The sequence below is a fragment of the Cervus canadensis genome, chromosome 13, assembly GCF_019320065.1.
Source record: "Cervus canadensis isolate Bull #8, Minnesota chromosome 13, ASM1932006v1, whole genome shotgun sequence".
In the NCBI taxonomy this organism is placed as follows: Eukaryota; Metazoa; Chordata; class Mammalia; order Artiodactyla; family Cervidae; genus Cervus; species Cervus canadensis.
In genome coordinates, this window is record NC_057398.1 from 55,365,452 (window position 1) to 55,392,995 (window position 27,544).

Here is a 27,544-nt window from a genome sequence, read left to right on the forward strand (position 1 = left end):
AGCCACACTCATCCTGGGCCAACACCCACAGTGGATTGCTGTTATTCATCCTTATGATCCATATAGATTCATCACCATTTCTGGCCATGTGCCATGTGCTCAGTTGTGTCTGACTCTTTGAAACCCCATGGATTATAGCTCACTGGGCTCCTTTGTCCCTGGGATTCTCCAGGCAAGAATACTGGAGTGGGTTGCCATGCCTTTCCCAGGGAATCTTCCCAACCCAGAGATCGAACCAGTGTCTCTTACATCTCCTGCACTGGCAGGCAGGTTCTTTATCACTAGCGCCACCTGGGAAGCCCATCTACATGTATATATGTATCTATAACTCAGGATGATTTGCCTTTTAAACATTTTCAGTTTACTTTTCCAACAAAGTGGAGTAAAAGTAAGCTTATTATTTTTTTTCTTTTGGTCAGATGCTTACAGGATATAAAGAATATATTTATTACTTTTTGCCTTCTTCTTGCTCTTTTGTGGAGACAGTAGTCACTGTGATTTATATAAATCACATTCTGTATAGCTGCCTCTGATGCTTATGACAAATACTAGTCTTGTCATCATTTTTTGTAAGAGGCAATGGTATCTGGAGACTCCTTTTTCTTAGAAGAATGTCTTCCACAGTCTGTGTCCTGATATTTATTGTCTACATCTGAGAAGTTGTCTCCAGAGAATTTCGAATGAAGTAATTTTTGATGAAGTATATCTGGGCTCTTGTTCATTGTCTGCTGTGACAACTCTAAAAATGTATCAGCCCAATAGACAATAGAAAAAAAATGATAGTCCTTGACTCAGGCCAATGAGAACTAGTGGTTGACTCCTTAGGTAGAAGAGCAGCCAAGAAGTCAGGTTGAAGGAGGAACTATCTGGACAGACCATCTGTTTTCTGTCTAATTCTTACCCTGAAGAAACCACCTTGAGATTTTGCAGGAGAGAAAAGAGGGGAGCTGGCAACCAGCTGTACAGCTCCTGACCAGTTGATTGATGACATTGCTGGGACTTTATGGGGCCAATAAATAATGTCCACTCATGAGCCTAGAACTAACTGAGAGCTAAGGGAGCAAAGACAGTCAGATGGCAATAAAAATTGTGGCTCTGTTTTTGATAAAGGCTGAATTGGAAGGTGGACCTTTGATGTCCCAATAGCTTCCTAATACTTATCTCAGCAGTAAACATACCCATCATCTTCTTCAGGGCCCAGCTCAACAATGGGAGGCATAGAGGTGGGCCCAGGAGCAGAGAGGATGGACACTCTGAGGGGCAGATTGTTCAGAGGATAAAGCCTGGGAGGGGCTGAGCCAGGCTTCTATTCCTTCCGCTAAACCCACCAATGCTTCCCTGGTGGCTCAGCTGGTAAAGAATCCGCCTGCAATGTGGGAGACCTGGGTTCGATTCCTGGGTTGGGAAGATCCCCTGGAGAAGGGAAAGGCTCCCCTCTCCAGTATTCTGACCTGGAGTATTCCATGGACTGTGTAGTTCGTGGGGTCGCAAAGAGTTGGACACGACTGAGTGACTTTCACTCAACCCACCATTAAAAGGAGACCATCTCACCCTAAGAGTAACTTCTCTCATGGAGAGGGAATGAAAGGATGAGTCAGAGCCAATATGGCGGTCCCCTCAAGGAAACATAAGACCAGAGAAAGCATCTCCCCCTAGGACTCTCCAGCTTTACATGACCTTCACTGGGGGCTTCCCTTGACGGGCTAGATGGACCGTTATCAGGAGAGTATTGATGTTGGTATTCACAAGGCCTGCACCTCCTAAAATAACCACTTTTTCCTTTGGGTATAATCCTTGGGTCCCGTATTTGGTAATTTTGAAACCCATCTCCTCAATGACTAAAATGGGTTAGAACAGTAAGTATATTAGTTAAATGAATACTGAGGCCCCACAAATGTTAAGAATTGCTCATTAGAGACTGCAGAGTGATGTGAAATGATAGCATCAAGATAACTCTCTGGCTAGGAGGAGTAGGGGTGCCTTGTATTGGGTTTTTAATCTCAATTAATGTATTTTTCATCTACAGTGCCTTGATTTTTATTTTTACTTTTCATACCTTCCCTTATTCCCATATATTAAATATGCTCAGTTTATTTTCTGCATCTTATATTCTTAACATCTGCAACTTTTGAGTGCTAGATTCTGCTGTTTATTATTTTTGCTACCTTTCTCAAAGAGGTTTTCTTCTTCATGTTTTGTGTGTTTCCTGATGTTTTATTGTGAACTCATGATAAATGGAACTTTCTTTGAGGGAATTTTTTGAGGAAGATTGTAAATACATTTTCCCACAGAAGATTTACTTTTCATTGGGTCCCTGAAACCATTAGAAACTGGGGGGCAGTTAAAAAATTCTTTGCTTGAGGATGATAATTATAGTGAGAATTTAGACTGCATTCCCACATGAAGGCCAGGGGATAGTTCCAACTTTCCACAGGGGATATTTTTCTCTCTACCCAAAACCACGTGTGAAACATGCAAATTTTCATGCTGTCTCCTTTGAGGCAGTGAGTTTTTGTGTGTTTATTTTATTGTTCGTTTTGATTCAACCTTTTACCAAAGGATTGAGCTTTGTGAGGGGATCTCTGATCTCACCGTGCCTGGATCTCAGTTTTGTCTCTTACATCATACCCCGTCACATGGCTGTTAAAATCCAAGGCGAGTTCCTTTGTCTTTGGTGGGCAGACATCCTTAAGTCAGGTTCTGGCTTCAACTTACCTTTCTGGATGTTGGCTTTCGCTTCATTGTCTGACCTCTAAGTGTTTTCCTAATGTCCTGCCACACTTTTTAAAGAGTTCAAAAAGCTTGACAGAATCACATGGTATTAACCCAGAGCTAGAGCACTTAATAAAGGTAAACTTCAGTTCCCAGAACTCAGCACTTAATATAAGCCAGGCCCTCATTACCATTTACAAGGATCATAGCAGAGACTCAACAGTGTCAGAGGAAAGGGCCACTGACATTCGCCCTTTGGAATCGACATTCCTTTCCATGGAGTCTTCTTGGTTTCTGCTTCTCTCCGAGGTGGGTCAGCATGTGCCAGCGGACTTGGCTTTGCCAGCAGACCCCACAACAGGAGGTTAGTTATGCTACCAAGGTTTTTGTATCTGGAAAACACATTGCCTCCTTTTCCAGGAAGCAATGTTTAAAATATTCCTGCCTACCTGTAGAGTAGGCTTTAAAGACTTCTGAGGCTCCAGGTGGCGTGAGAGAGACAGAGAGAAAGAGAGAGGGAGGGAGAAAGAGGGGGAAGGAAGGAATGAAGAATGCAAGCCAGCAACCCCCTGGATTCCGTTTCCCTCTCCAGCTCCTATTTCTGCCCCGTCTGCACTCTCAGTCCTGTCTCAGGGGCTGCTGCCACCACCGTCTCCAGAGCTGCTAGGCCTGTGACTTGCTTCCTAAGGAAGCTTCTCCCTCCATCCTGTGTTGGCTTCAGCCTGAGGGTCGCTCTCAGTAGATTTCTGAGCTGAAGCTGTCTGAATGTTGGAAGCTTGTTCTGTGGCCCCTGCTCCTGCTTTCCGACCCTCCAGCGTCTGTCTTCCCACAGCCCTTGACTGATCTTCTGTCTTCTGTTCTGAAGTGTGGGAGGGGCTTCCAGGGTTTTCCCTCCCCTCTTCCTGCTCTTCTCACAGAAGGCTCAGTCGAATTGTTCATGGTTTCATGGTTTAATCAAGTTTTTCACGTTGCTCCTTTTCTTTCTCTGCTCCACATAAGGCTGGTGTTTTTGCTGGACTTTTCCCCCTTTTATTTGGTCCTTGTTTTCTGGGTCAGGCATTTATTTTTCCAACATAGTTTTTTTTCCCCCTTATCACAGTGAGAGAAATGAAGTCAGTGTTTAGGGGCCTGCCAAAAGCAGCTGTTTTCCAAACAAATCTCTTCAACTCTCACCTCTCTTTGAGTTGGATCATCTCACCTGAAAAGCATTTTCCAAATAAGCCCAAAGTCTAAGTTGGGCGTGGACTCACACTATTGTGTTCTTGCCTTGATCCCCTCCAGTGTGTCTCATCCTCCTTTTTCCTGTCCTAGGTGTCCTAGTTCTGTCTGTTCCCTACCAGTCCCGCAGGACGCAGGCAAACCCCCACATCCATGATAACCGTTTTGCTTTGAATCACGTCTAATAATAGACCCCATGGCATGTGGCCTGCCTGGCTTCTCTGGCCATGGAGTTCTCCAGGCAAGAATATTGGAGTCGGTAGCCATTCCCGTCTCTCAGGGATCTTCCCAACCCAGGGATCGAACCTGGGTCTCCTGCATTGTAGGCAGATTCTTAACCATCTGAGCCACCAGGGAAGCCCAATAATACCTTAAATATTCTAAGCTAGTCTTCCTAGTTTCTCCTCTCAAATAGCTCCAAATTGTATAGAAATTTTGTATAGCTCTGCCAATCTTTACATGGTGGTTCCTTGTTCTACTTAACCATGTGACAAACCATCACAAATAGTGGCGTAAAACAACAATCACATGATGATATGATACTCAGGATTCTCTGGGCAGGAACTGGGAAAGGACACAGTGGGAACAGCTTGTCTGAGGCCTCAGCTGGGAAGAGTCAAAGGCTGAGGGTAGCGAGGTGATGGCCAGAGACTGCATCACCGTATGTCTGGTTCTTGGGCTGAAAGGACTGCTTACTGGACCACCGACACAGGCCCTCACTGTGTGGCTTGGTTTCCTCACAGAGCATCGCCTCAAGACATCGTCTGTGGTGGCTCAGGTTTCAACCATGAGTGTCCCATCAAACAAGGTAGATGTCTCAATGCCTTTTCTGCCCCAAACTCAGATTGTATGGGATACAAGCAGGTGAGAAGATGGAAGGTGTGTCAAGCCCTCAGACCTGTTTCTGAATGGAAGGAGCATCAAGGTCTGCCTGTGAGAAAACGTGGTGAATGGGAGATAACGTTCTGGCCATCTTTGGAAAAAACGCTCTGCATAGTCTGTCCTCCAACTACAGTTCAGATCCGTTCTATATGCAAAATCACTTACTGCTCCCCAGAGCCTTACCGTCTTATCCCGTGGGGCATCCACTTCATGTTCAGGCTCTTACTCAAGGTGAGGGCAAGTGAGGCTCCTCAGGGCTTTTTAGGTATCCTCTCCATCTGAACATCTATGAACTAAAGAAATAAAGAAAGGGCTTGACCGCCACATCCCCAGCACATGACAATGGGACAGACATAGGATAATTGCTGGATTCCCCAGTTGCTTTTATTTCAGATGGTACAGCAGCTTTAAGAGGATGACTTAAAAAAAAAAACAAACTAGACTTTTATTTTTTATTTTTTTAAAAAAGTATTTTATTGAAGTACAGTTGATTTGCAATAGTGTTAATTTCTACTGTACAGCAAAGTGATTAGTTATACATATACATACATTCTTTTTTCATATTCTTTCCCATGGTGGCTTGTCGCAGAATATCGGATATAGTTCCCTTTGCTACACAGTAGGACGTTGTCCTTTAGCCATCTCATATGTAATAGTTTGCATCGGCTAACCCAAACTTCCAGTCTATCCCCCTCCTCAGCCTTGGCAACCATAAGTCTGTTCTAAGGATGACTTTGAATAGCTCCCTGCCTCTGGTTCCCTCTGGGACTGGTGAGGAGCATTCCTCAATGCCAGTCAGCCAGCTGGTGTCTTGCCTTCCTGTCTCTGAAAGATATCTTTGGTTTCTAGTTCCCAGTCCGATCTAATCTAATCCCCTCTAAGTATATTTAGATAGATGTGCATCTCCTTTTCTTCTTTGCATCTGTCTAGCCTGAAAAAAGCTCTCTCTTCCTCTGGTGCAATTTCCCTGCAGTTTCTGAAAGTGAACTACTCTCTCTGTCTCACTTTCTTTGCACAATAAGGCTGAAGCATAAGTAAAAACAGTCTTAAAAACTCATGCTTGTGAAGGTCCATTAGAATATCCTTGCATCTATAACAACAGTCATTCTTCTGTAGGTGATAAGCAGCTTTGATTTGCCAAGGTTAAAATCCTTGCCTGGCTCACTCTTGAGCCAGTGTGTGTGTGTGTGTGTGTGTGTGTGTGTGTTAAGTCATGTCCAACTTTTTGCGTGTCCAATTGTGTAGTCGTTTCTAACTACAACCCATGAACTGTAGCCCGTCAGACACCTCTGTCCATTCTCCAGGCAAGAATACTGGAGTGGGTTGCCATTTCCATCTTCACAACAGGCTAATAGCATAGCTCTAAATTCATATCAGAGCTGCTTCCTTCTCATGGGCTATAACGCAGATGTTGACAGTTTCTCCCTATCAACAGCCCAAAGTGATGTGGACCACTACCTAATTTTTATCTTTTTTGTCTCATGCCTTTATCATTTAAAAAAAGTCACCTCAATTAAAGCATCTTTTAAGTTTTAATGTATTCTAAAAATCTTCATGGAAGAGAAATACATACTTTTCGGTACAAAAAAATACCTTTGAGTTACAAAGTGTTACAAATACACGTATTATATAAATTCATCAATGAAGAACTGATTTGTACATAAGATTCCTCAGCTACTTGGAGAAGCAATTTCCTTTTGAAAAGTCATCATGTTTGTAATATGCTCAGCATGTTTGGAGCCAGGCTGATGATGAGAAAGGGCCATCCTTTGATGATGTATTTGCAGTCTGAAGACAGGTGCTGTGCAGAAAAAGAGCCACCTCTTCTTTTGAGTAAGAATTTGGTACCTTGGACAAGATGTCTGCTCTTTTCTCTGAAGGAAGCATCTTCTCTTGTGAAGGAGAACTGAAAAATGAAAACAATAACAGCTGCTTTTTCAATTTCTAAAAAAAATAGTCTTTTTAGTTTCTGAGTTAAACACCAATGTAAAAGAATTTAGGGTGTCATAATCAGACTTTATGAATTGTAGCACATCAAGTTCTGTACCAGTAGATGATGAACTTTAAAAAAAGTTCTTTCATTTGTTTAGAACAAAAGAACTGTTAAGAATGATCAAATTAGTATAATGTGGGGGCAAGGAAACTACACTGAAGAGTGTGATGCCTAGACAGTATTTCTATTCTATCAGTTACAGATTGTGCGATCTTTGGCAATTTATTGGGCTGGCTAATAAATTATTGTGTTTTACCATAAGATGTTACAGAAATCTTAAAATCTTTAGGGCTTTAGGTTCCTGACTTAAAAAGTAAATGCAGACATGTATTTGCATAAAATATTCCTTGTTTTGTTGTGCTTTGGTTAATTGTGCTTGGAAGACAGATATTGCGTATTTTGCAAATCAAAGGTTTGTGGCAACCCTGCATTGAAGGAAGTCTATTGGTGCCATTTTTCCAAGAGCACTTGCTCACTTTTTGTCTTTGTGTCACATTATAGAAATTCTCAAGGTGTTTCAAATTTTTTCATAACTATTGTATTTGTTTTGGTGATCTGTCATAAATGATCTTTATGTTACTACCATGACTTAGTAAAGGCTCAGGTGATGATTATAATTTTTTAAGCAATAAAACATTTTTAATCAAGGTATATACATTTTTTTTAGACATAATGCTATTGCAAACTTTACAGACCACAGTACAATTTAAACATAACTTTTAAATGCACTGGGAAACCCAAACCTCCTGTGATTCACTTTATGTGATATTCACTTTATTGAGGTGGTCTGGAACCAAATCTGCAGTATATCTGAAGTCTGCCTGTACTTATTTTATGGGGCTCTTATGAAGATGAAGTGAGATAATGACTATAAAGTTTTCAGCACAGGGTTGGGCAGAGAATCAGAACTCAATGAACAAAACTACAGAAACCTCATGATTTATAATAACTGTAAGATGCAGTTTAAATTTTTGGTGATTAAGTTAGATTATATCCAACCTATATACATACAGATGTGTTTGTATATATACACAGACACCAACTATATATATGTATGCATGCATGCATGCTAAGTCACTTCAGTCATGTCTGACTCTTTGTGACCCAAGGACTGTAGCCCGCCAAGCTCCTCTGTCCATGGAATTCTCCAGGCAAGATTACTGGAGTGAATTGGTGCTCTCCTCCAGGGGATCTTCCTAACCCAGGGATTGAACCTACGTCTCTGGCATCTCCTGCATTGGCAGGCAGGTTCTTTACTACTAGCTTCACCTGGGAAGCCTCTTATATATGTATACATGCACACAACTATGAAATGGTTGAATAGCATCACTGACTCAATGGAAGTGAGTTTGAGCAAACTCCAGGAGTTAGTGAAGGACAGGGAAGCCTGGAATGCTGCAGTCCATGGGGTCGCAAGGAGTTGTACATGACTTAGCGACTAAACAACAACACAATATATATATGTACACACAACTATATGTGTATATATACAAATGCATGCATATACAAATGTAGTTATGGTTATTTAGTCAAAACATTTTCCTAAGTGCTTTTGGTTGATACCCTTAGCCTTTAGCCTTTCTTCAAGTCAGGAACTAGGCCCTGGCAGGGCACTACAGCTCCCGCCTATGCTTACTCAGTCGCTGGCTTTCAGGTTCCATCAACTGCCCTCTGGGGCAATGACATAATTCTTCTTATCTGCCTTTGGTTAGGGGAATGACTGGGCAATAGGCACAAATGATGTAGTCCTGTTGCTCTAAGGTTTTTCTTGCAGTTGTGAATGACAGAGGAGTGCAGTCACTGGGGTCTGTGTTAGCACTGTCAAGTTATGTCCAAAAGGCTGCTTCTTTGGTGGTGACTGCTTGGCTTGCTCTCATAGATTACATGTCTCAGGGGGTTCATAGTCTGCACTACTTGGGCATCACTCTTCTCACATTAGAGTATGCCTCAGTTAGTAATTCTGTTACATGTGCTGTATTACTAATACCTATGCAAATATACTCTCAATTCTCATATGAGAATATGCTCAAAATTCTCCAAGCCAGGCTTCAACAGTACGTGAACCATGAACTCCTTCAAGCTAGATTTAGGAAAGGCAGAGGAACCAGAGATCAAATTGCCAACGTCCACTGGATCATTTAAAAAGCAAGAGAGTTCCAGAAAAACATCTATTTCTGCTTTATTGACTATGCCAAAGCCTTTGAATATGTGGATCACAACAAACTGTGGAAAGTTTTTAAAGAGATGGGAATACCAGACCACCTTACCTCCCTCCTGAGAAATCTGTATGCAGGTCAAGAAGCAGCAGTTAGAACCAGACATGGAATAACAGACTGGTTCCAAATTGGGAAAGGAGAACGTTAAGGCTGTATGTTGTCCCCCTGTTTAACTTACATGCAGAGTACATCATGTGAAATGCTGGGCTGGATGAAGCACAAGCTAGAATCAAGATGGCCCGGAGAAATATCAATAACCTCATATATGCAGATGACACCACCCTTATGGCAGAAAGTGAAGAAGAACTAGAGAACCTCTTGATGAAAGTGAAAGAGGAGAGTGAAAAAGCTGGCTTAAAACCCAACATTCAAAAAACTAAGATCATGGCATCCAGTCCCATCACTTCATGGCAAATAGATGGGAAAACAGTGGAAACAGTGACAGACTATATTTTTGGGCTCTAAAATCACTGCAGATGGTGACTGCAAGCCATGAAATTAAAAGACTTGGAAGAAAAGTTTGCTTGCTTGGAAGAAAAGCTATGACACACCTAGACAGCATATTAAAAAGCAGAGATATTACTTTGTTGACAAAGGTCCGTATAGTCAAAGCTATGATTTTTCTAGGAATCATGATGGATGTGAGAGTTGGACTATAAAGAAAGCTGAGTGCCGAAGAATTGATGCTTTTGAACTATGGTGTTGGACAAGACTCTCGAGAGTCCTTTGGACTGCAAGGAGATCCAAGCAGTCAATCCTAAAGGAAATCAGTCCTGAGTATTCATTGGAAGGACTGATGCTGAAGCTGAAACTCCAATACTTTGGCCACCTGATGTGAGGAACTGACTCATTGGAAACGACCCTGATGCTGGGAAAGATTGAAGGCAGGAGGAGAAGGGGACGACATAGGTAGGATAAGATGGTTGGATGTTATCACCAACTTGATGGACATGCGTTTGAGCAGGCTCAGGGAGCTGGTGATGGACAGGGAAGCCTGGTGTGCTGCAGTCCATGGGGTCACAAAGAGTTGGAGAGGACTGAGCAACCAAACTGAACTGAACTAGTGTGGCCCTCTGGATCACTTCACTCTTCTATCCTTTGCCCAGTCTCTTCTTCCTCACTCCACACCTTCTTTTTCTTCCTTTTTTTTTTTTTTAAATTAGTAACTAACATTTATTGACTGCTTGCTATTATAATCTGTTACATTATCACTATTATAGTCACTTTATACCTACTAACCCATTCAATCTTCATAACCCTATGAGAATACACTATTATTATTCCCTCTTTACAGTAGTTAAAACTAGCCTGGACAGTTAAAGAACTTGTGTGAGGCCACTCAGCTTCAAAACTTTCATTGACCTGTATCTCCTTACTGCTTTTAAGTTTCTGAACATTTTAAGATTAATTTTTAGAGAAGACTTTGAAAGATCAATTTCCTCAGTTCTCAAAGTACTGATATTTTCCTGGAGGTGGGAAAGGAATGCATAATAGTCTCCCTGAATTTAGAATTTCGAGGCTCACCTGATATTAGGTGGAACGCTCAGATTCAGGAGGTTTTTGCATGATTTTTAAGGACCCTCAGGGACCATTAAAAGACAAGATCATGATTTACAAGGCTAAGGCAATGGATGGAACTAGGATTAGAATGTTCCGTGAATGGATTCTGTGGCTTTTTTGGAGTGAGACATTTGTATTCATTTCCAAGCCAAAACCAGACGTGTGTGTTTGCATGTGTTTATCAATGGTTAAAGTTCAGGAGTTGGGGAATGGGGGAGGGAGAAGAGTGATCATCAGACTTCACCCTCAGATCTTTTTCAGAAGGAGAGAAGGGTATAACATTGAAACACAAGAAACCTGCAAGGGCTCCCCTACCCCACTCCCTGAACTGATCAGGAGCAAACACCCTTTTTCCAGGACACCCATCCTTGGTTTCTCCCGGAGTCCAGGAGACAGCTCTCTTCTGGGTTCTCTTCACTTGGACTACAGCCTGTTGTCAACAGAAAGGCTCTATTTGGAATAAGTCTTCACGTAGGTCAGTCACTGAACTCTTGAGTATGAGGTCATGTTGTGAGGGACCCACCGGGGTGTGGAGATACTCTTTCCAACGGAGAACACAAGAACACAGAGGGGGCTGACCTTGGCTTCTTTGGTGGCCCAGGGACCTGCACCTACGACAAAGAAACTGCCTTTCTGAGCGCTGGGTGGGAGGGCGGGACGCACAGAAGTCTGATCTGTGCTCTCCCCCAGGGCTGCTCATCTTGTGAGCCAAGATCCTCAAGGGTGACAGGGACGATGCTGGGCCATGAAGGGGTGACAGAAGGGACAACGTGCCCTCTAAGAGGGCTGTGAACAAGAAGAGAGGAATAAAATAGCTCTACCACGGTGGTAGTGGAGTGGGAGCTCCGAGTCAGCTCAAACTTCAGCAATGCAAGGCAGGAAACACGAGCAGGGCAGTGGGGGACAGGTCGGCGCTCCCGGGTCAGTGGGGAATGAATTGGTGTCTGGGCATGTACGCGAAGGTGTTCACGTCCACCACTGCCGACACACCCCGCAGCAGTCAAGGTCCTTACCCCTGAGTCAACAGTCACGGCCCGGGTGACCCGAGGGGCTGCAGAAGCGGGTCGTCGGGTGAACCCCACCGCTGCTTAGGGGGTGTCTGTGGCGAGTGCCGCGCAGGCACGCCCCCTCTTTCGGGCAGCCCCCCTCTCTGCCCACTTCCGTTCTTAGGCGCACAGTCACTGGCCGGTGGCCACGTGCCAAGTGAGGCCGAGCCGCGAGGGAGGGGCAGGTCCCGCCCGGCCCCTCCTTTAGACTCTGGACGTGCAAGGACTGGGGCCGCCGGCCTCCGCCTCCGCCTTATAAGAAGCCCCGGGCGCCGGCGGGCAGGGCGGCCCGGGAGGCGGGGACCGGGGCACGGCGGAGTCCAGGACGCCGCGCCCCACTTGTGGCGGCGGCGGCGCGGGGCGTCCGGCCGGGCCGGGATGGGCCGCTACTCCGGCAAGACGTGCCGCCTGCTCTTCATGCTCGTGCTCACCGTCGCCTTCTTCGTGGCGGAGCTGGTGTCGGGCTACCTGGGCAATTCCATCGCGCTTCTGTCCGACTCCTTCAACATGCTCTCGGACCTGATCTCGCTGTGCGTGGGGCTGAGCGCCGGCTACATCGCCCGGCGCCCCCGCGGGGGGCTGGGCGCCACCTACGGCTACGCCCGCGCCGAGGTGGTGGGCGCGCTCAGCAACGCCGTCTTCCTCACCGCGCTCTGCTTCACCATCTTCGTGGAGGCCGTGCTGCGCCTGGCCCGGCCCGAGCGCATCGATGACCCCGAGCTGGTGCTCATCGTGGGCGCCCTGGGGCTGGCGGTCAACGTGGTGGGGCTGCTCATCTTCCAGGACTGCGCCGCCTGGTTCGCCTGCTGCGGCGGCCGCCGCCGCCGCCAGCAGCAGCTGCACCCGCAGCCCGCGGCCGGGGGCGGCACCCGCGGCGCTTTCGGGGATCCTCAAGGGGCCGAGTGTGGCTGGCACGCCGGGGCCCTGCCCGCCCCCGGCCGCGACTCGGCCGTGACCCTCCGCGTGGCCTCGGTGGACAGGAAGGATGAGAAGGGGGCTACCGTGTTCTCAAACGTAGCAGGTGCCTTTCGGTTGCATCCTCTGGCTCGCGTTGCCCTTCCCTCCTCCCGCGCGGTCCCTTCCTCCTCGCCCTCTTTTATACCTGCCTGCTTCAAAGTAATCGATTTCCACTGCAGGCCGGCTTTAGGTCTCTGCCGCTAGCTGAACATATTCCTACAATTTCTTTTTTTCCTCCTGGATCCTAGGGCCCCTCTTCCCCCCTCCCCCTTGTATAGGAGTCTCCTTGTATAGGAGTATTGATTTCCTTGGAGATCAGTTATTACTATTGGGCAACAGATAGCACCCCTCCCCCTCCATTGTACGCTATCTGCACCTTGTTCGTCCTCCCGTTTTACGCATCCTTCAGTCCCCTTGCGAGTTAAAGGTTTGGGGGGGGTGGGGGGATGAGGATGGGTTCCCATGCCTCTTTTTTTTTTTTTTTTTTAAACTTTAACTCGCATGGGAGTGTGAATGAAGTCCAGCGGCCAGTTCCAAGGCTCATTTGAAGGCCAAAATTGCTTCCCTGGGCTGCGTGTTTGGAGAGGCGGGAATCTGGGAAGGTAGTAGGATTTGAAAATAACAAAACTGTATTTTGAGTCCATTGGTTCTTTTTGCTTGTAGAACTTATACACAACACGAGGTTTCTTCTTTGAATGCAGGTGATTCCCTGAACACCCAGAATGAGCCAGAAGAGACGATGAAAAAGGAGAAAAAGTCCGAAGCCCTGAATATCAGAGGTAGGGTTGATGGGGTTGAGTTGAAATCTTTTTCACTGTTACATACGAACTGCGCTGAACTCTTCATTTCTATTTGCCTTTTCATAGGTGTGTTAGAAAGTTGGCGGGTTACATGTAGAGACTATGACCTTGGTCCCTTGCCTAATGGTGGCATCGATTCTCTGGAGACAGAGTTGCTAATGATTTATCCTTGCTCTACTTAGGCTAATGCTCATGCTGCCTGCTCCAGGGTCTCCCAGACCTCTGGCTTGCTCCTGCTCCATTTTGCCTGCCCGTGGGTATTATGAACATAAAGCACAGCCTGTTTGAATTGAGTATCATTTTGATAAAGGTTGGAAGAGAGTAGGTGGGATCTATCCAAGGTCATGTCCCAAGTGAACTTGCTCAGTGACCCTCATTGCTTCACTTATTTTGGCCAGAAATATGCTGCTGTGATGGGTCTGTCTGTTGGTTCACTTGAATCTCCACCTCCATGTCCAAAGTGGGGGTTCTGGGGAGACAGAAGGAAGGCACATCACTAGCATCTCTCTACCATGAACTCAAGGTCATAGACCCATAGCGAAGGTCAGCACTGAGACTTCAAAAGTGACTTTCTCACCGAACACTAACGTGGTATACTACATCTCCCCTCTCCAACTTCTTGAGCACATGTTTTTCTTCAGAGAGATTCAAGAAGGGTCAATCCCCAAACTGACGGAGAATTTCAACAAAGAGTGAAAGCGAAAGTGTTAGTCGATCAATTGTGTTCGACTCTTGGCAACTCCATGGATTATAGCCCACCAGGCTCCTCTGTCCGTGGAATTCTCCAGGCAAGAACACTGGAGTGGGTTGCCATTCACTTCTCCAGGAGATCTTCCCAACCCAGGAATCAAACCCGAGTCTCCTGCATTGCAGGCGGTTTCTTTATAGTCTGAGTTACCAGGGAAGCCAGAACAAAGATTATGCAACCCTTTATCTTTAGTTGGTTTGAGGAAGCTGGAAGTGGGGCTTAGAAGTAAATATTACAAAGAAAAACAAGTAATACAGAAGACACCTTCAGTTCTGAGAATCTCATATCTGTTTTATAAAGTGATATCCAGAATGAATCTGGAGGGAAAAGCAGAAAAGAACAATAGCAACACATGAGCTCTTAAACATTTCTAAATGAATTAGTTTTTAAAAAAGTTAACTGCAATAGGGGAATTTCTAAAAAGTGTGGTGGTGATTCTTTTTGGAAAGAGAATCTATGGTGAAAACTCATAATCCTTTAATTTATCCTATTTTTTTAGGTTTGGTTTATATATATATATATAGTTTAGTGAATTTTTAAAATGGAGTTCACCATCATAGCACTTTACCTTTTCAAAGCACATTCTGTTTTTATTCTTTTTTAATTATGTAGTTGGCATATAACATTAGTTTCAGGTATATAATATGATTTGATCTTTATATAATATTGTGAAGTGATCACCACAGTATAAATGTTAACAGATTAATAGCAGTGCATGGTTAATGTCCATCATTATACATAGTAAGTTTTTATTTTCACCTGATGAGAAATTTTAAGATATACTCTCTTAGCAACTTTCAAATATGGGATACAGTATTATGAATTATAATCACCATGACGTACATTGCACCTCTAGGACTTATTTATCTTTCTTTTTTTTTAATCATAATGGGTTTATTTTTTTTCATTTATTTTTATTAGTTGGAGGCTAATTACTTTACAATATTGTAGTGGGTTTTGTCATACATTGACATGAATCAGCCATGGATTTACATGTATTCCCCATCCCGATCCCCCCTCCCACCTCCCTCTCTACCCAATCCCTCTGAGTCTTCCCAGTGCACCAGGCCGGAGCACTTGTCTCATGCATCCAACCTGGGATGGTGATCTGTTTCACTATAGATAATATACATGTTTCGATGCTGTTCTCTCGAAACATCCCACCCTTGCATTCTCCCACAGAAGGACTTATTTATCTTATAATAAGTTTGTACCTTTTGACTCCATCTACCCATTTTGCGCCCCCCGCCACCACCTCTGTCAACCACCAATCTGTTCTCTGTATCTGTGAGCTTGGTTTTTAGCTTTTTTAAGATGCCACATATGTGAGCTTGTTGGTTATTCATCCTCATCTTATGTTACTGAGAAAGAGAACAGGTAGGTGGAAAGTAGCAAAGAATGAAGAGTAGGTCCCAGTAGATACTGTGACCTTGTTTGGGAAACATATGTAAGGGAAACTTGGATGATCCTGCTAATTTTCACTCCACAGCTGTTGGAACTCCTGGGTAGAAAAACATCAGTGGTGAAGTGCCTTGCCGTACCTAGCTGAGCCCCATGGTCCACAAGGGCTGACAAAATGCACCCGTAGCTCTCATAGAGATAAAGAATTCAGAGGAGGAAAGATTGGGATTGGGCTCAAGCTGCCTGGGTTTGGGTCTGGGCTCTGCCGCTTAAGAACCAGATGACTTCAGGCAACTTTTGAACCTCTCTCAGCCTCCCAATCCCTCATCTTTAAAATGAGGATAGCAGTAGTACCCATTTCATGGGGTTATTGTGTAAGGGCTCAGACCTCTGGGAGGTCTGAGATATCTGGGAGCTAACATTTTTATGGAGGGCACACTTGCTCTCAGGCACCGTTCGTGAATGGGTCACTTAGCATCAGAACAACCTGAAGAGAGGGATTCTATTGTGCTTCAGGCGGTGAGTGGAATTGCTGGGCTCCAACCTAAGCTGCTTCAGGTCCAGGTGAGCTCAGCGCCTGGCTGTGGTTAACAGGAGCCTCTCTGCATTTCAGGCCAAGGAGCAGGTTGGCCTCACCTTGAATCCTGTGTCCTTATTCAGGGAAAGACCACAGCGTGTTATATCCGGAAAGGCCTTGGGGAAAATAGATGCTGTGGCCTTCACTTTACAGATGAGCAAAAGGGACCAGAGATTCTGGTGACTTCCTAAGTCACCCCAGCTAACAGTGGAGGCAGGGCTGGGATCTTGGGCTTCCGCTTCACGTTTCCGGCTCTTTCTGTCACCTCGCACTGCCTCTGGCCTCCACCAGGGTGGCTGGCTTCTCCAGTGTCCACAGTCCACCGAATGGTTAGATTTCTGACATTTTAGTCACTGCTTTAGAAAGCAAGACTGTCCTTCCCAGACACTCAGGGGAACAAACAGCTGATGGGAAGTCTTGTGAACAAAAGCCACTTCTTTTTTTTTAACTTAAAAATTTTACTGAAACAAAAAAAAAAGAAAAAAAAAATTTTACTGAAGTATAATATACATACTCAGCAGTACACATATCATAAATATGCAATCAGTGGATTTTAGTGAACTGAACACTTCCATGTACAACACCCAGATCAAGAAACAGAAGATACCGTCACCCCAGGGGGTCCCCCGCATGCTCCTGTCTAGTCACTGGCTGCCCTCCCAGGTCACCACTATTCTGACTTGTAACAGCGTGGATTCATTGTACCTGCGTTTGTACTTTATATGAATGGAATCTTATAGTCGGTACAGTTTTTTTCCCAGCTTCTTCTACTCAGCATTACATTACATATGATTCATCCATATTGTTGAATGTTGTCCTAGATCATTCATTTTCATTACAATATTCTGTTGTGTGAGTATTCCACCATGTAGTTATCCATTCTTGGTAAATGGACATTTAGGTAAATTTCTGGTTTTGATTTCTAAGAATAGTATGGCAAAAGCTATTTCTTGAGTTTCTTATTTCAATGGAATAAAAAATGCCTTCTAAAAAGCATACCCCATCTTCTGCTGCAAAGCACAGCAAAAGCACTTTTCTTTAAAATTCTCATCAGAGAAACAAGTGCCCTTTGTTGTGGTTGATTTTATTTATTAGGCTCAAACATGATCCGTTAAGAAAAACTGCAACAGGGTATCGGAAAGACAATCAACCCTTTTTATTTCAGTAAAAATATAAATGGATGAATAACAATCTTGACATCATTTCTTTGAAAAGAAATCTCCTGGGATGAAGTATTTCTTTTATTTTATTTTTAATTGTAGTATAATTGCTTTACAATGTTGTGTTGACTTCTGCTATACAACCTGAAACAGCTGTTATGTGTACATATATCCCCTCCCTCTTGAGGAGGTGCTTCTTTTTAATTCTTGTGGTTTTTTTTTTTTTTTACCCATTAAGAAAGATCTCCCATCTTTCCTCAGCCACTTGCTAATGCCCAGTGCTAAGGTACTGTGTTTCCAGTCATTCAATAAATTCAGCACCACTGATATGTGCTGGGACTCACATCAACTTATATCAAGTTTCCAGGCTATATGCCAGTGATTTGGTTTTGTTTTTATCTAAAGACAGCAAGCGAGGGCTAAGGGTCCTGGTTTTGCAAAGCTACCTGTGAGCACCGTGACTAATCAGGTGATTGGGTTGTCTACTAGGTGGCAATCTTTGCCTCTTGGACAGTACTTACTGCCTGATCTATCTTTCTGAATCACAGACGAGGTCTCAGCAGAATCTGCTCTGAAACCTTTATTGCATCCAGAATGAGGCCCTAACACTGCAGACATTCAAGGACTTGCTGTTCCGGTGCCAATGCTCCTTTCTAGACGTTTCTGTCCATCTGTTCACTCATTTACTGCCTCACCCTTACCCTTTAACAGTCTCCCCTACTTCCCCACTGTTACCGACTGGGGTTCTTGGCCTCCTTAATCAATAAAAATTGATTAGAGGCCAGACAAGAAATTCAAGGGTGCTCAGCAAACTGCAGGCACTCCGATAATCTACTGTTGTTTAGTTGCTCATTCATGTCCAACTCTTGCAGCCCCACAGCTATAGTCTGCCAGGCCCCTCTGTCCATGGAATTTTCCAGGCAACAATACTGGAGTGGGTTGCCATTTCCTCCTCCAAGGGATCTTCTGGACCCAGGAAACGAACCCACGTCTCCTGCATTTTGGGGGGTTGGGGGTGAGTGAGAACAAGTAACAGTTTGGCTGTTTCCCTATATGGGGTGAAGGTAGGGCCAGGCCAGGGATTGGGTTGGAGAAGTGGCGTCCTTAGGCGGTTTGCCCACCCCTTTGGTAGTGATGTGTGCTGGGGGCATGCTCAGCACCCTGCTTTTGCTCCAGGCGCTTCAGAAGTGGAAGTTGGGCTTTTTGGTCTTTTTCTATCTTGCTGTTCGTAATTTGCCCCAGCTGCTCATACACCCAGCTATTTTTAGTCCCTTATAGTTTCTTTGTATTCTGTTGCTGGAGGAGGCCTTTGTCCAGTTGCAAGCACTGCAACAAAGACTCCCCGGTTTCAGGTCCCAGCCTGTCCCACCATTATTTAATGGTGAGACACCTCACCTCACTCGTAGAGCGGGTGAGGGAAGTGTTTAGGCAGGGAGGTCTGGTTTGAGTTCTGTCTCTGCCTTTCACTAGCTGGGTGACCTTGGGCAAGCCCAGTATCCTCTTTGAGTTTCGGTTTCCTTATCTATGTAAGGGGGGTAATAGCAGTGTGGACATCACTGTGTTATTGTGAGAAATACATGCTGGTTGGAACAGCACAGAGGATTCCCTTAACAAATAGTGCGCTTACTTCTCAGTGGGTTTTCAGATGTTGTTTGATGTCCTCTTCAGAGCTAGCTTCTTTGGGAAGTGAGGCGAATGTTATTCCCATCCCCTGTTCACCAGTGAGAATCTTGCTGCTGTAAGAGGTTGATGTTCACAAGGTCCATGAGTCATAAAGAGAGACCGTCAGGTCTGTCTCTCACGTTGCCTTACAAGTCTTCGTCTGCAGCCTCGTTCCAGCTCTGTGCTTGGAACACATTCTGTCTGAGTTTCCCTGCCTGGGACATCATTGCCTTTTGAAGTCTGCCTCCTCTTTGGAGGCTTGCCGGTCTCTTGAGAAGCCTTTCCTGAGATTTCCCATCATAGGGAATAGTCCTCCCTCTAGAAGTTACTGATCCACTTATCTCAGAATCCTGCCAGTGGACTGTGGTCCCCAGAAGATAAAGACCATTTCTGCGTGGGAGGCCAGAAAACACACCACTGTGACCAGTCTCAGAAATTTAGTGACATGCTGCTGTCAGCAGTTTTTCAAACAGAAGGTCACAATAGTTTGGGTCATAAAATCAATTTAGTAGAGTATGATCCTCATTTAGAAAATGAACTAGAATGGAATGAAATATAAAAATAGTAATAAATCCTGTGTAAGGACAGGTTTTGTTTTTTTTTTTCCCCAGAAATATTTGTTTCAGTGTACGTTTGTGCCTGGACTAGGATGCAAAATAGGGTTCTTACTGTGGATTATGTGAAAAATAAGTTTGAACATTTTTTTCTTAGGAACTGGTAGTGGGACTTCTCAGAAGGAGAATCTGAAACTGGAATCTGGGACTTAGATGGGGCAGGATATGTAATGGTTCTCTAGTCAGACTATGCAGACTTATATCCCCACTCAAACATGTTTCAGCTGTGTGATCTTGGATAAGTCACTTAGCTACTCTGTGCTTCAGTTTCCTCATTTGTAAAATGGAGAGACTAACCACTTCAGAGAGTCCTCAAAGCACTTAATGTATAAATATCAATACAGTCAGCATGCAACAATGTCTGGTGCGTATATCTTGGCTATCATTACAGTTATTCTTACTAAGAGGCAGAAGTTACTTTGTATTGTGAGAGCTCTGCCTAATTAACCAGAAAATACTTTTTAAGTGTCTAGATGGTATGCCTCCAGTGCTAAAATATAAACAAAGGAAATTTAGGGTACAACCCTCACCCTTATGTTACTTATAGTCTAAATGAAGAGTAAAAAAGAGAATGACGGTCTCAGGCAGTGAAAATGATGTTGAGTGCATAAAGGCAATAATTGGTCTTCATATTTTTATGGTAGTGTTTCGTACTGCCCTGGGGTAAGTTAAAGCTTTGATCTTCAGTTTCTTCTTGAGACCAACTCTTGGGAACATTTTGAGTTTTTCTTGGTGGCTGAGGACAGGGACTGGGAAGTAAGACACTCCTGTGGGGGTGGGGTGGACAGAGTGGGCACAGAATTAAAAAATTGGACTGTATTTATTGAATCAGGATCCTATTATCATTAGTAAACACTCAGCCTGAAGGAGATGTGGGGATTCCTTTTATTCTTGTACTTCTTTGGTGGGGGAGAAGTTGCCACAATTTACATTTGGTATGTTTTAAAAATGTCATTTGACACCATGATGCTACTCAGAAGCTGCCAAGAGGAAGAGTTAGCCTCTTCTAAGTGGAACGATTCAGTCGCAGTCATGAGTGAGTTTGTTAGTATTTTAGATCATTATTAATTCTATTGAGTGAATCTGGGACACCGAGAGACAGAGCAGATCTTTCTTAGTTCATATGCTTTCTTCTAGAGAAGCGCTTTGAAAATTTTTATCTGCATTTGAATCACCTGGGGACCTTATTAAAATGCAGAATTGGACTCAAAAGATTGGAAGTGGGGCCTGAGATTCTGTATGTCTCACGAGCTTCTAGGTGATGCTGAAGCTGCCAACCATACTTTGAAGAGAGAGATTCTGATGTACAGAAAATAAAGAAAAAACCAAACCCAAAAAGCGTTATGTTTATATTGTATAATCCTTCTGACAAATCTTCACCTAATTCACTAAATTCCAATTTAGTCTGGGCTTCCCGGGTCGCTCAGACAGTAAAGAATCCACCTGCAAAAAAAAAAAAAAAGAATCCACCTGCAATGTGGAAGACCTGGGTTCGATCCCTGGGTTGGGAAAATCCTCTGGAGGAGAGTATGGCAGCCTACTATGGTTTTCTTGCCTGGAGAATCCCCATGGACAGAGGTGCCTGGCAGGCTGTAGTCCATGGGGTCGCAAAGAGTCAGATAGGACTGAGTGACTAAGCACAGTTTATTTGGTCAGTGTCCAACAAACGATTGGACACTTAGATCTTCTTTGCTGGGATGACATGTTTTCTGTATCATAATTAAAGCTTTTCAAAGTGGTTCCCTTAAGTAAAGGCAACCCCAATTTTTGTTATTATCTGTAGAATTTAAATGTTATTTTATTGAGATAAAGAGTTCTTTAGTGGGGACATTCCGGAGGATCTCTTAGACCCCATGCAGTTTAAGTGACCACAGGCTAAGTAAAAAGTAGGCAAATGCATTTAAGGAAGGGAATGTGGCACTTTGAACTAACCCAGTCTGTTTTCCCGCAGGTGTTTGCAGCTCAGAATCTTCCTAGGCTATTCCGGGTTCTCTGGGTCATGGGATGGTGGTCTGGGGTTTTGTTTTTCTGTGATGCAATGGTCATTGTGTTTGCTTTCTAATCCAGCCTGCTGTCCTAACAGAACAGAAAAAATGTAGCAACAGGTATTCATAGAGCTGGGAAGCCAAGTCACTGAGTATCACGCAGCTCCCAAACGTGGATCTGGGCTTGATTGGTCTTTCTTTCTTCCCCGCAGGGGTACTTTTGCACGTGATGGGGGATGCCCTGGGGTCAGTGGTGGTGGTGATCACGGCCATCATATTCTATGTGCTTCCCCTGAAACGTGAGGACCCATGTAACTGGCAGTGCTACATTGACCCCAGCCTGACTGTCGTCATGGTCATCATCATTTTATCATCTGCCTTCCCACTCATCAAGGAGACCGCTGCCATTCTGTTGCAGATGGTCCCCAAAGGCGTCAACATGGAAGAGCTGAGTAAGTCATGCCATTCTGATCTCAAACCGCTGCCCACTGAATGTTCTTCAGGCCAAAGCACCAGCATTATTTCAGAGCAGCGTTTGATTTATATATCTTGAAATATTTTAAATCACTATGCAATTGAGACATCCTTCTGTGTTTTGTAGATGACTTCAGCTACTAAGATGACTCGCAGTTCTGAGAACCAGAGGTCCTTTTTAGCCCATCGTTCTCTGAACTTACCACGAGTTTTTGAGTATGTGTTCCTTGGGCAGTCCCTATTAATATTCCTGGGCTATTTATTGACCTTCATTCAGGGATTTATTCTAACTCAGATAAGGCCACTCTGCCCAGGACTTGATTTTTATTCCCCCTATTCTGAAAATATGAATCATTCCTTCATAGTCTAGATCCTGCTTTCTAGTTAGTTGATTTTTGCGGGCATGCAAGTCAGTGTGTGTCTTAAAACACAGGAAAATGGATCATGTTTCAATCCACTCATTCAGTAGTGAAATATGTTTCTTTGCTTTGCTCAAACAGAAGGTCAAGCTCTCACTTCAGTTTATGTGCATCTGAGAATAACATTTTTAGAGATCTTGTAGAATGTCTAAATGGGAGCTCTCCAGGTGTTGGTGAGAAACTGAATGTACAGCTTTAGTTCCAGTGTTTCTAAATAGAAAGAATGTTTTTATAGGAAAACAATTTTTTTTTCATGAATCTTTGCTATTTTTCTATCATTACTTCATCAGTGAGACAGTGAACATGAACTAAAGCCCAGGCCCACTATGTGGCTGAGAATTGGAAGACCTTATTTCATGACAACTAGCTGAAATTAGATTTGATGGGTCTTAATACACTGTATTGCCGTGGCTAGGCTTTCCCTCTCGAGGCATGATTTACAGTGTGACTGTTCTGCATGCCTAATCTCCATGCAGTGCTGCAGGCTGGGGAGGACAGAGGTGAAGGAGGCTCTTTCCAGGGGCTTGTTTCCTCATGGATAAAGCAAAATAAACCTATATTGGGTTGACCAAAAAGTTCTTTGGGGTTCTTCCATAACATCTCTTGGAAAAACCTGAACGAACTTTTGGCCAACCCAATGGCAATTTATGATATATATTCTTTTATTGCCTTTTAACAAAGTTATATATATATGTATATATATATATATATGTATATGTGTCTGTATATATCCCTGGAGAAGGGAAAGGCTACCTACTCCAGTATTCTGGCCTGCAGAATACCATGGACCGTGTAGTCTATGGGGTCGCAAAGAGTTGGACGTGACTGAGCAACTTTCACACACATACACATATATATGTATATATATAAAGCATATATTAATATTAAAATTAGATTTTAATAATAACAATTATTAAATTGTTATTTAATAACAATAGCAACACTTTAATGGCACTGATTACATGCTAGGTAATATTGTCCAGGTGTTTTGCTTATATTAACTCATTTTAATCTTAAAATAATCCTATGAGGTACTGTGATTATCTTAATTTCTGGATAAGGAAACTGAGGCACTGGGTAAGGTCATGCAGGTCCTGTAGGTAGTAAATGACTAAACTGGGGTTCAGACTAGCTGGCTATAGGTTGCTTGGATTCACTGTTCAATACCATGTTTCTAAATGCTAGAAAGTATGAAAAATATAGAAGAACCTAAATAAGAAAATAGAAATCTCTCATAATCCTACCACCTAGAAATTAACACTCAATATTTTTGTGTCAGTCATTCACTGAAACAAGACTTTATCTGTCTAAAAATTTTTGTATGTGTATATACACCATTTCATTAAAAAAAAGGGGAAAAGATCATGCCACATATATGGTCCAGCTATTGGCTTTTTCACTTAAAAATACCTTATAAACCTTTCCTCATATCCTTAAATATGCAGTTTACTTTTTCACAACTATGTCACCATCTGTCACATAATTGGCTAACTATTTCCTTGCTGTTTCCATTTTTTTTTCATTAACACAAAAAGTATTGCCCAAACCATTCTCATATGTACATATTTGGTTGTTTCCTTTCAGTTAAGTTCCTAGTATTAGAATTGCTGCTAAAAGTTTTTGATCTATATTGCCAAATTCCCTTTAAAAAAGGCATCCTATTTTATATTCCCATGCCAGTCTATCAGAGCACTTAATGCCTTGTACACTCAACAACCTGGGCATTTTGGGAGGGCTGTTGTGAAACTTATTTTCTTGAATTGCCTTTTATGGACTAACCCTGTATGTTGGAGGAACTCAAGAGAGGAAGAAGAAGATTATGGGAAAATGTGCTCATATAGGTACAGCTATTTTCCTTTCTTTATTCGCAATAATGACATCATGCTGGTGAGAAGGCGTAAAGGGACCCTACCTGTCCCACAGTGGTTCCATGTCCAATTACAGCCCTCACCTAGGCTATTGTTTTCTCTTCCTTATTCTAGTGAGTAAGCTCTCTGCTGTGCCTGGAATTAGCAGTGTCCATGAAGTCCACATCTGGGAGCTTATAAGTGGGAAGATCATTGCCACTCTGCACATCAAGTATCAGCAGGATGGGGGAGATCAAGATGCCAACAGAAAAATTCGAGAAATCTTCCACAGTGCTGGAATCCACAATGTGACCATGCAGTTTGAGAAGGCGGACCTGAAGGAGCCCTTGGAGCAGAAGGACTTGCAGCTGCTCTGCAGCTTCCCTTGCATCGCCAAGAGCTGTGCCAAGCAATTGTGCTGTCCCCCTGGGGCCCTGCCCCTGGCCCATGTCAATGGCTGTGCGGAGCACAATGGCTGTCCCCCATTGGACATGTCCCAGAGTGATGGCCTTGGTAGACTACAGACCACCGAAGTGGCTATTGAAGTATCTTTTGAAGATCATGGACAAGCTCTTGGCAAACCTCAGGAGGACTCACATTATGTCAACAGCACACATTTTTAATCTAGTGCCCAATCAGTAAGACTATATAGACGAGGCACTTTGGAACCACTCGCTTGGCTTGTGGGAAGAACTTTGACGGCTGTAGGCACTGACCAGACTCGAAGTGAGCACGCTGCGTAAGCGACTGGTGGTTTGGGATGCTAGTTGAACTGGTCTGTTAATTGTTATGTGACCGAGAACTCCTTTACATTATCCTAGGTGTTTCATGCTGCTCTTCAACAGTTTTGTTTGAACATTTATTTTCTGAAGCAAATGCACTAGTGCACACATCAGGGACATTGAAGGCTGGGACTCAATGATTGTGGACGCAGGATTCAAACTAGCTTTTTGTTTTAAATTGACTAGAACTTCTAGCTGACTCTCAGGTGAGCTCATAGCCAAGTACGTCAAAAACAACTCAAGAACCATAATAGCTATATTCTTTTCCATTCCACTGGGAGACCATAAAAGAGAAAAGTTAGGTAATCCTATCGTGGCAGAAGTTTTTTTTCTTTGACTCATTTTTGAATGAATGTAAAATGAATACCTAGTAAGGTAGAAAATATTCTCAGAGCGTTAGAATATGTTTACGGAGGATGTGGAAAGCCAGGAAGAAAATGAATTTGATGATTTCTTCATTTCAGGAAGTGGTGAGAAAAAGACTTTCTGCTGTGAACTACAACTATTCAGTTCAGTTCAGTTCAGTTCAGTTCAGTCGCTCAGTCGTGTCCGACTCTTTGCGACCCCATTGACTGCAGCATGCCAGGCTTCCCTGTGCATCACCAACTCCCGGAGCCTGCTCAAACTCATGTCCATCGAGTCGGTGATGCCGTTCAACCATCTCATCCTCTGTTGTCCCCTTCTCTTCCTGCCTTCAATCTTTCCCAGCATCAGAGTCATTTCCAATGAGTCAGTTTTTCACATCAGGTGGCCAAAGTATTGGAGCTTCAGCTTCACATCAGTCCTTCCAGTAAATATTCAGGACTGATTTCTTTTAGGATTGACTGGTTTGATCTCCTTGCAGTCCAAGGGACTCTCAAAAGTCTTCTCCAACACCATAGTTCAAAAGCATCAATTCTTCGGCACTCAGTTTTCTTCATGGTCCAACTCTCACATCCATACATGACTACTGGAAAAACCATAGCTTTGACTAGATGGACCTTTGTTGGCAAAGTAATGTCTCTGCTTTTTAATATGCTATCTAGGTGTGTCATAGCTTTTCTTCCAAGGATCAAGTGTCTTTTAATTTCATCCACCATCTGCAGTGATTTTGGAGCCCAAGAAAATAAACTACAACTATAGGTTGCTTCAAATGTTTAAGTATATAAGATGCTTGTGTTTTTCACTTGGAAGTATGGGAATATCTCTACTTCTTTAAGTATGACACAATACTTAAATACTGTCTTTTAGAGTCAGTCCAGTTGGGACTGATATCATTTATTGCTTGTTAATGATTTGCTTATTTACACAAATTTCCCTTGTGTTTTCTTTTATATGATCACATTGATCTATGTAGCATTTACCACGAGAAAATGAGCATTCTCAGGATAGAAGAATATAAGACACTGAGTATGCATTCTCACCCGCCAAATAAGCTAGATTGACTTTCTTCTAATTAGATATATTTTAGGATATTTATTATAGTTGTCAGCTAACAGTTTGATTAAAAAGTGTGTGTCCAAGGGAGAAACAAGCATTTATTAAATTGCTGCCTTTAATGTGTTTCAAGGAGGTTACATCTTTCTTTCTCTGACCCATATTACCAAGCTTCAAATACATTTATTACAATCTGATTTGCTTCCAAAATCGACCTATGTTAGTATTGGAGAAACATCTGTCACATGTTTAACAAATTGTTTAGGCAGCAGTGTTTTAACCAACGGTCTCAAAATAGGTATAAGTAAATGGGAGGTGCCTTACTAGAGAACTAGAATCTTCTTTGATGGGTTGCAAAATTGACTGAGAAAGATCATCCTTTAGACTGTAAGCGTTGAGTCTGCATGGTCTGGAATCTGCACAGTTCTTGTAAGAAGTTATGGGTTGGGAACAGAAAAGGCCCCCACATTTTTCAGCACAAACACCATTAAAAATCTGTGTCTTTGTTTTAAATTCTAAAGGTGAAGTAAAGAAGCAACTGTGGTCAGTAGAACAGGAAATTTTTTATTCCTGTTAAATTCATTATCTGAGTTTAAATTGGCCATGAATTACATAAATATAAAAATGCCTAAATATGTTTTTATCCCTAGAAGTTTATTAAGCATATATACTTAATGGTGTTATATAGAGTAGCCTGGCAGGCTACAGTTTATAGGGTTGCAATGAGTTGGACACGACTGAAGTGACATGGTACATACACACGCACATGGTATATACTGTAGTGTATGTAGACTTAGTAGCTAAAACGAGAGTAAATATAAGACATCTTTATTTTTAATGTTAAAAGTATGGCATGTACTCACACAAAACGGGGATTCTTTGTGAAACTCACCACAGTAGTATGTGGATCAAATTCTCTTGTGTAAATGTTGGTTGGAATACATTAATTGGAGTCAAAGAAGAAATCTGTCTTTCACTTCCAGATTTGAAGGTCTAATTTGATTTCATATCATTCTGCTTTCATGAAAAAGAGAAAAATATCACTTTATAGTTTTTGTGCAGCTGGATAAAGGAA

At 43.1% G+C, this 27,544-nt stretch overlaps 1 protein-coding gene across 2 annotated transcripts in view; it reads left to right on the top strand.

Annotated features, from left to right (window-relative positions):
- The window catches only part of SLC30A10 (solute carrier family 30 member 10), a 31,437-nt gene extending 5,766 nt beyond the window's left edge, over positions 1 to 25,671 (top strand). The window contains exons 1-4 of one of the 2 annotated variants that reach the window (XM_043486108.1): positions 11,923 to 12,648; positions 13,286 to 13,363; positions 21,744 to 21,983; positions 24,407 to 25,671. In XM_043486108.1, the coding sequence (XP_043342043.1) occupies positions 12,006 to 12,648; positions 13,286 to 13,363; positions 21,744 to 21,983; positions 24,407 to 24,894 (1,449 nt within the window). In that variant the 5' untranslated portion in view covers positions 11,923 to 12,005 and the 3' untranslated portion in view covers positions 24,895 to 25,671. Of the gene's footprint in view, positions 1 to 11,922; positions 12,649 to 13,285; positions 13,364 to 21,743; positions 21,984 to 24,406 lie in introns of those variants that run through there. The other variant, XM_043486109.1, reaches the window with a different exon arrangement.
- The last annotated feature ends 1,873 nt before the right edge of the window (positions 25,672 to 27,544 follow it).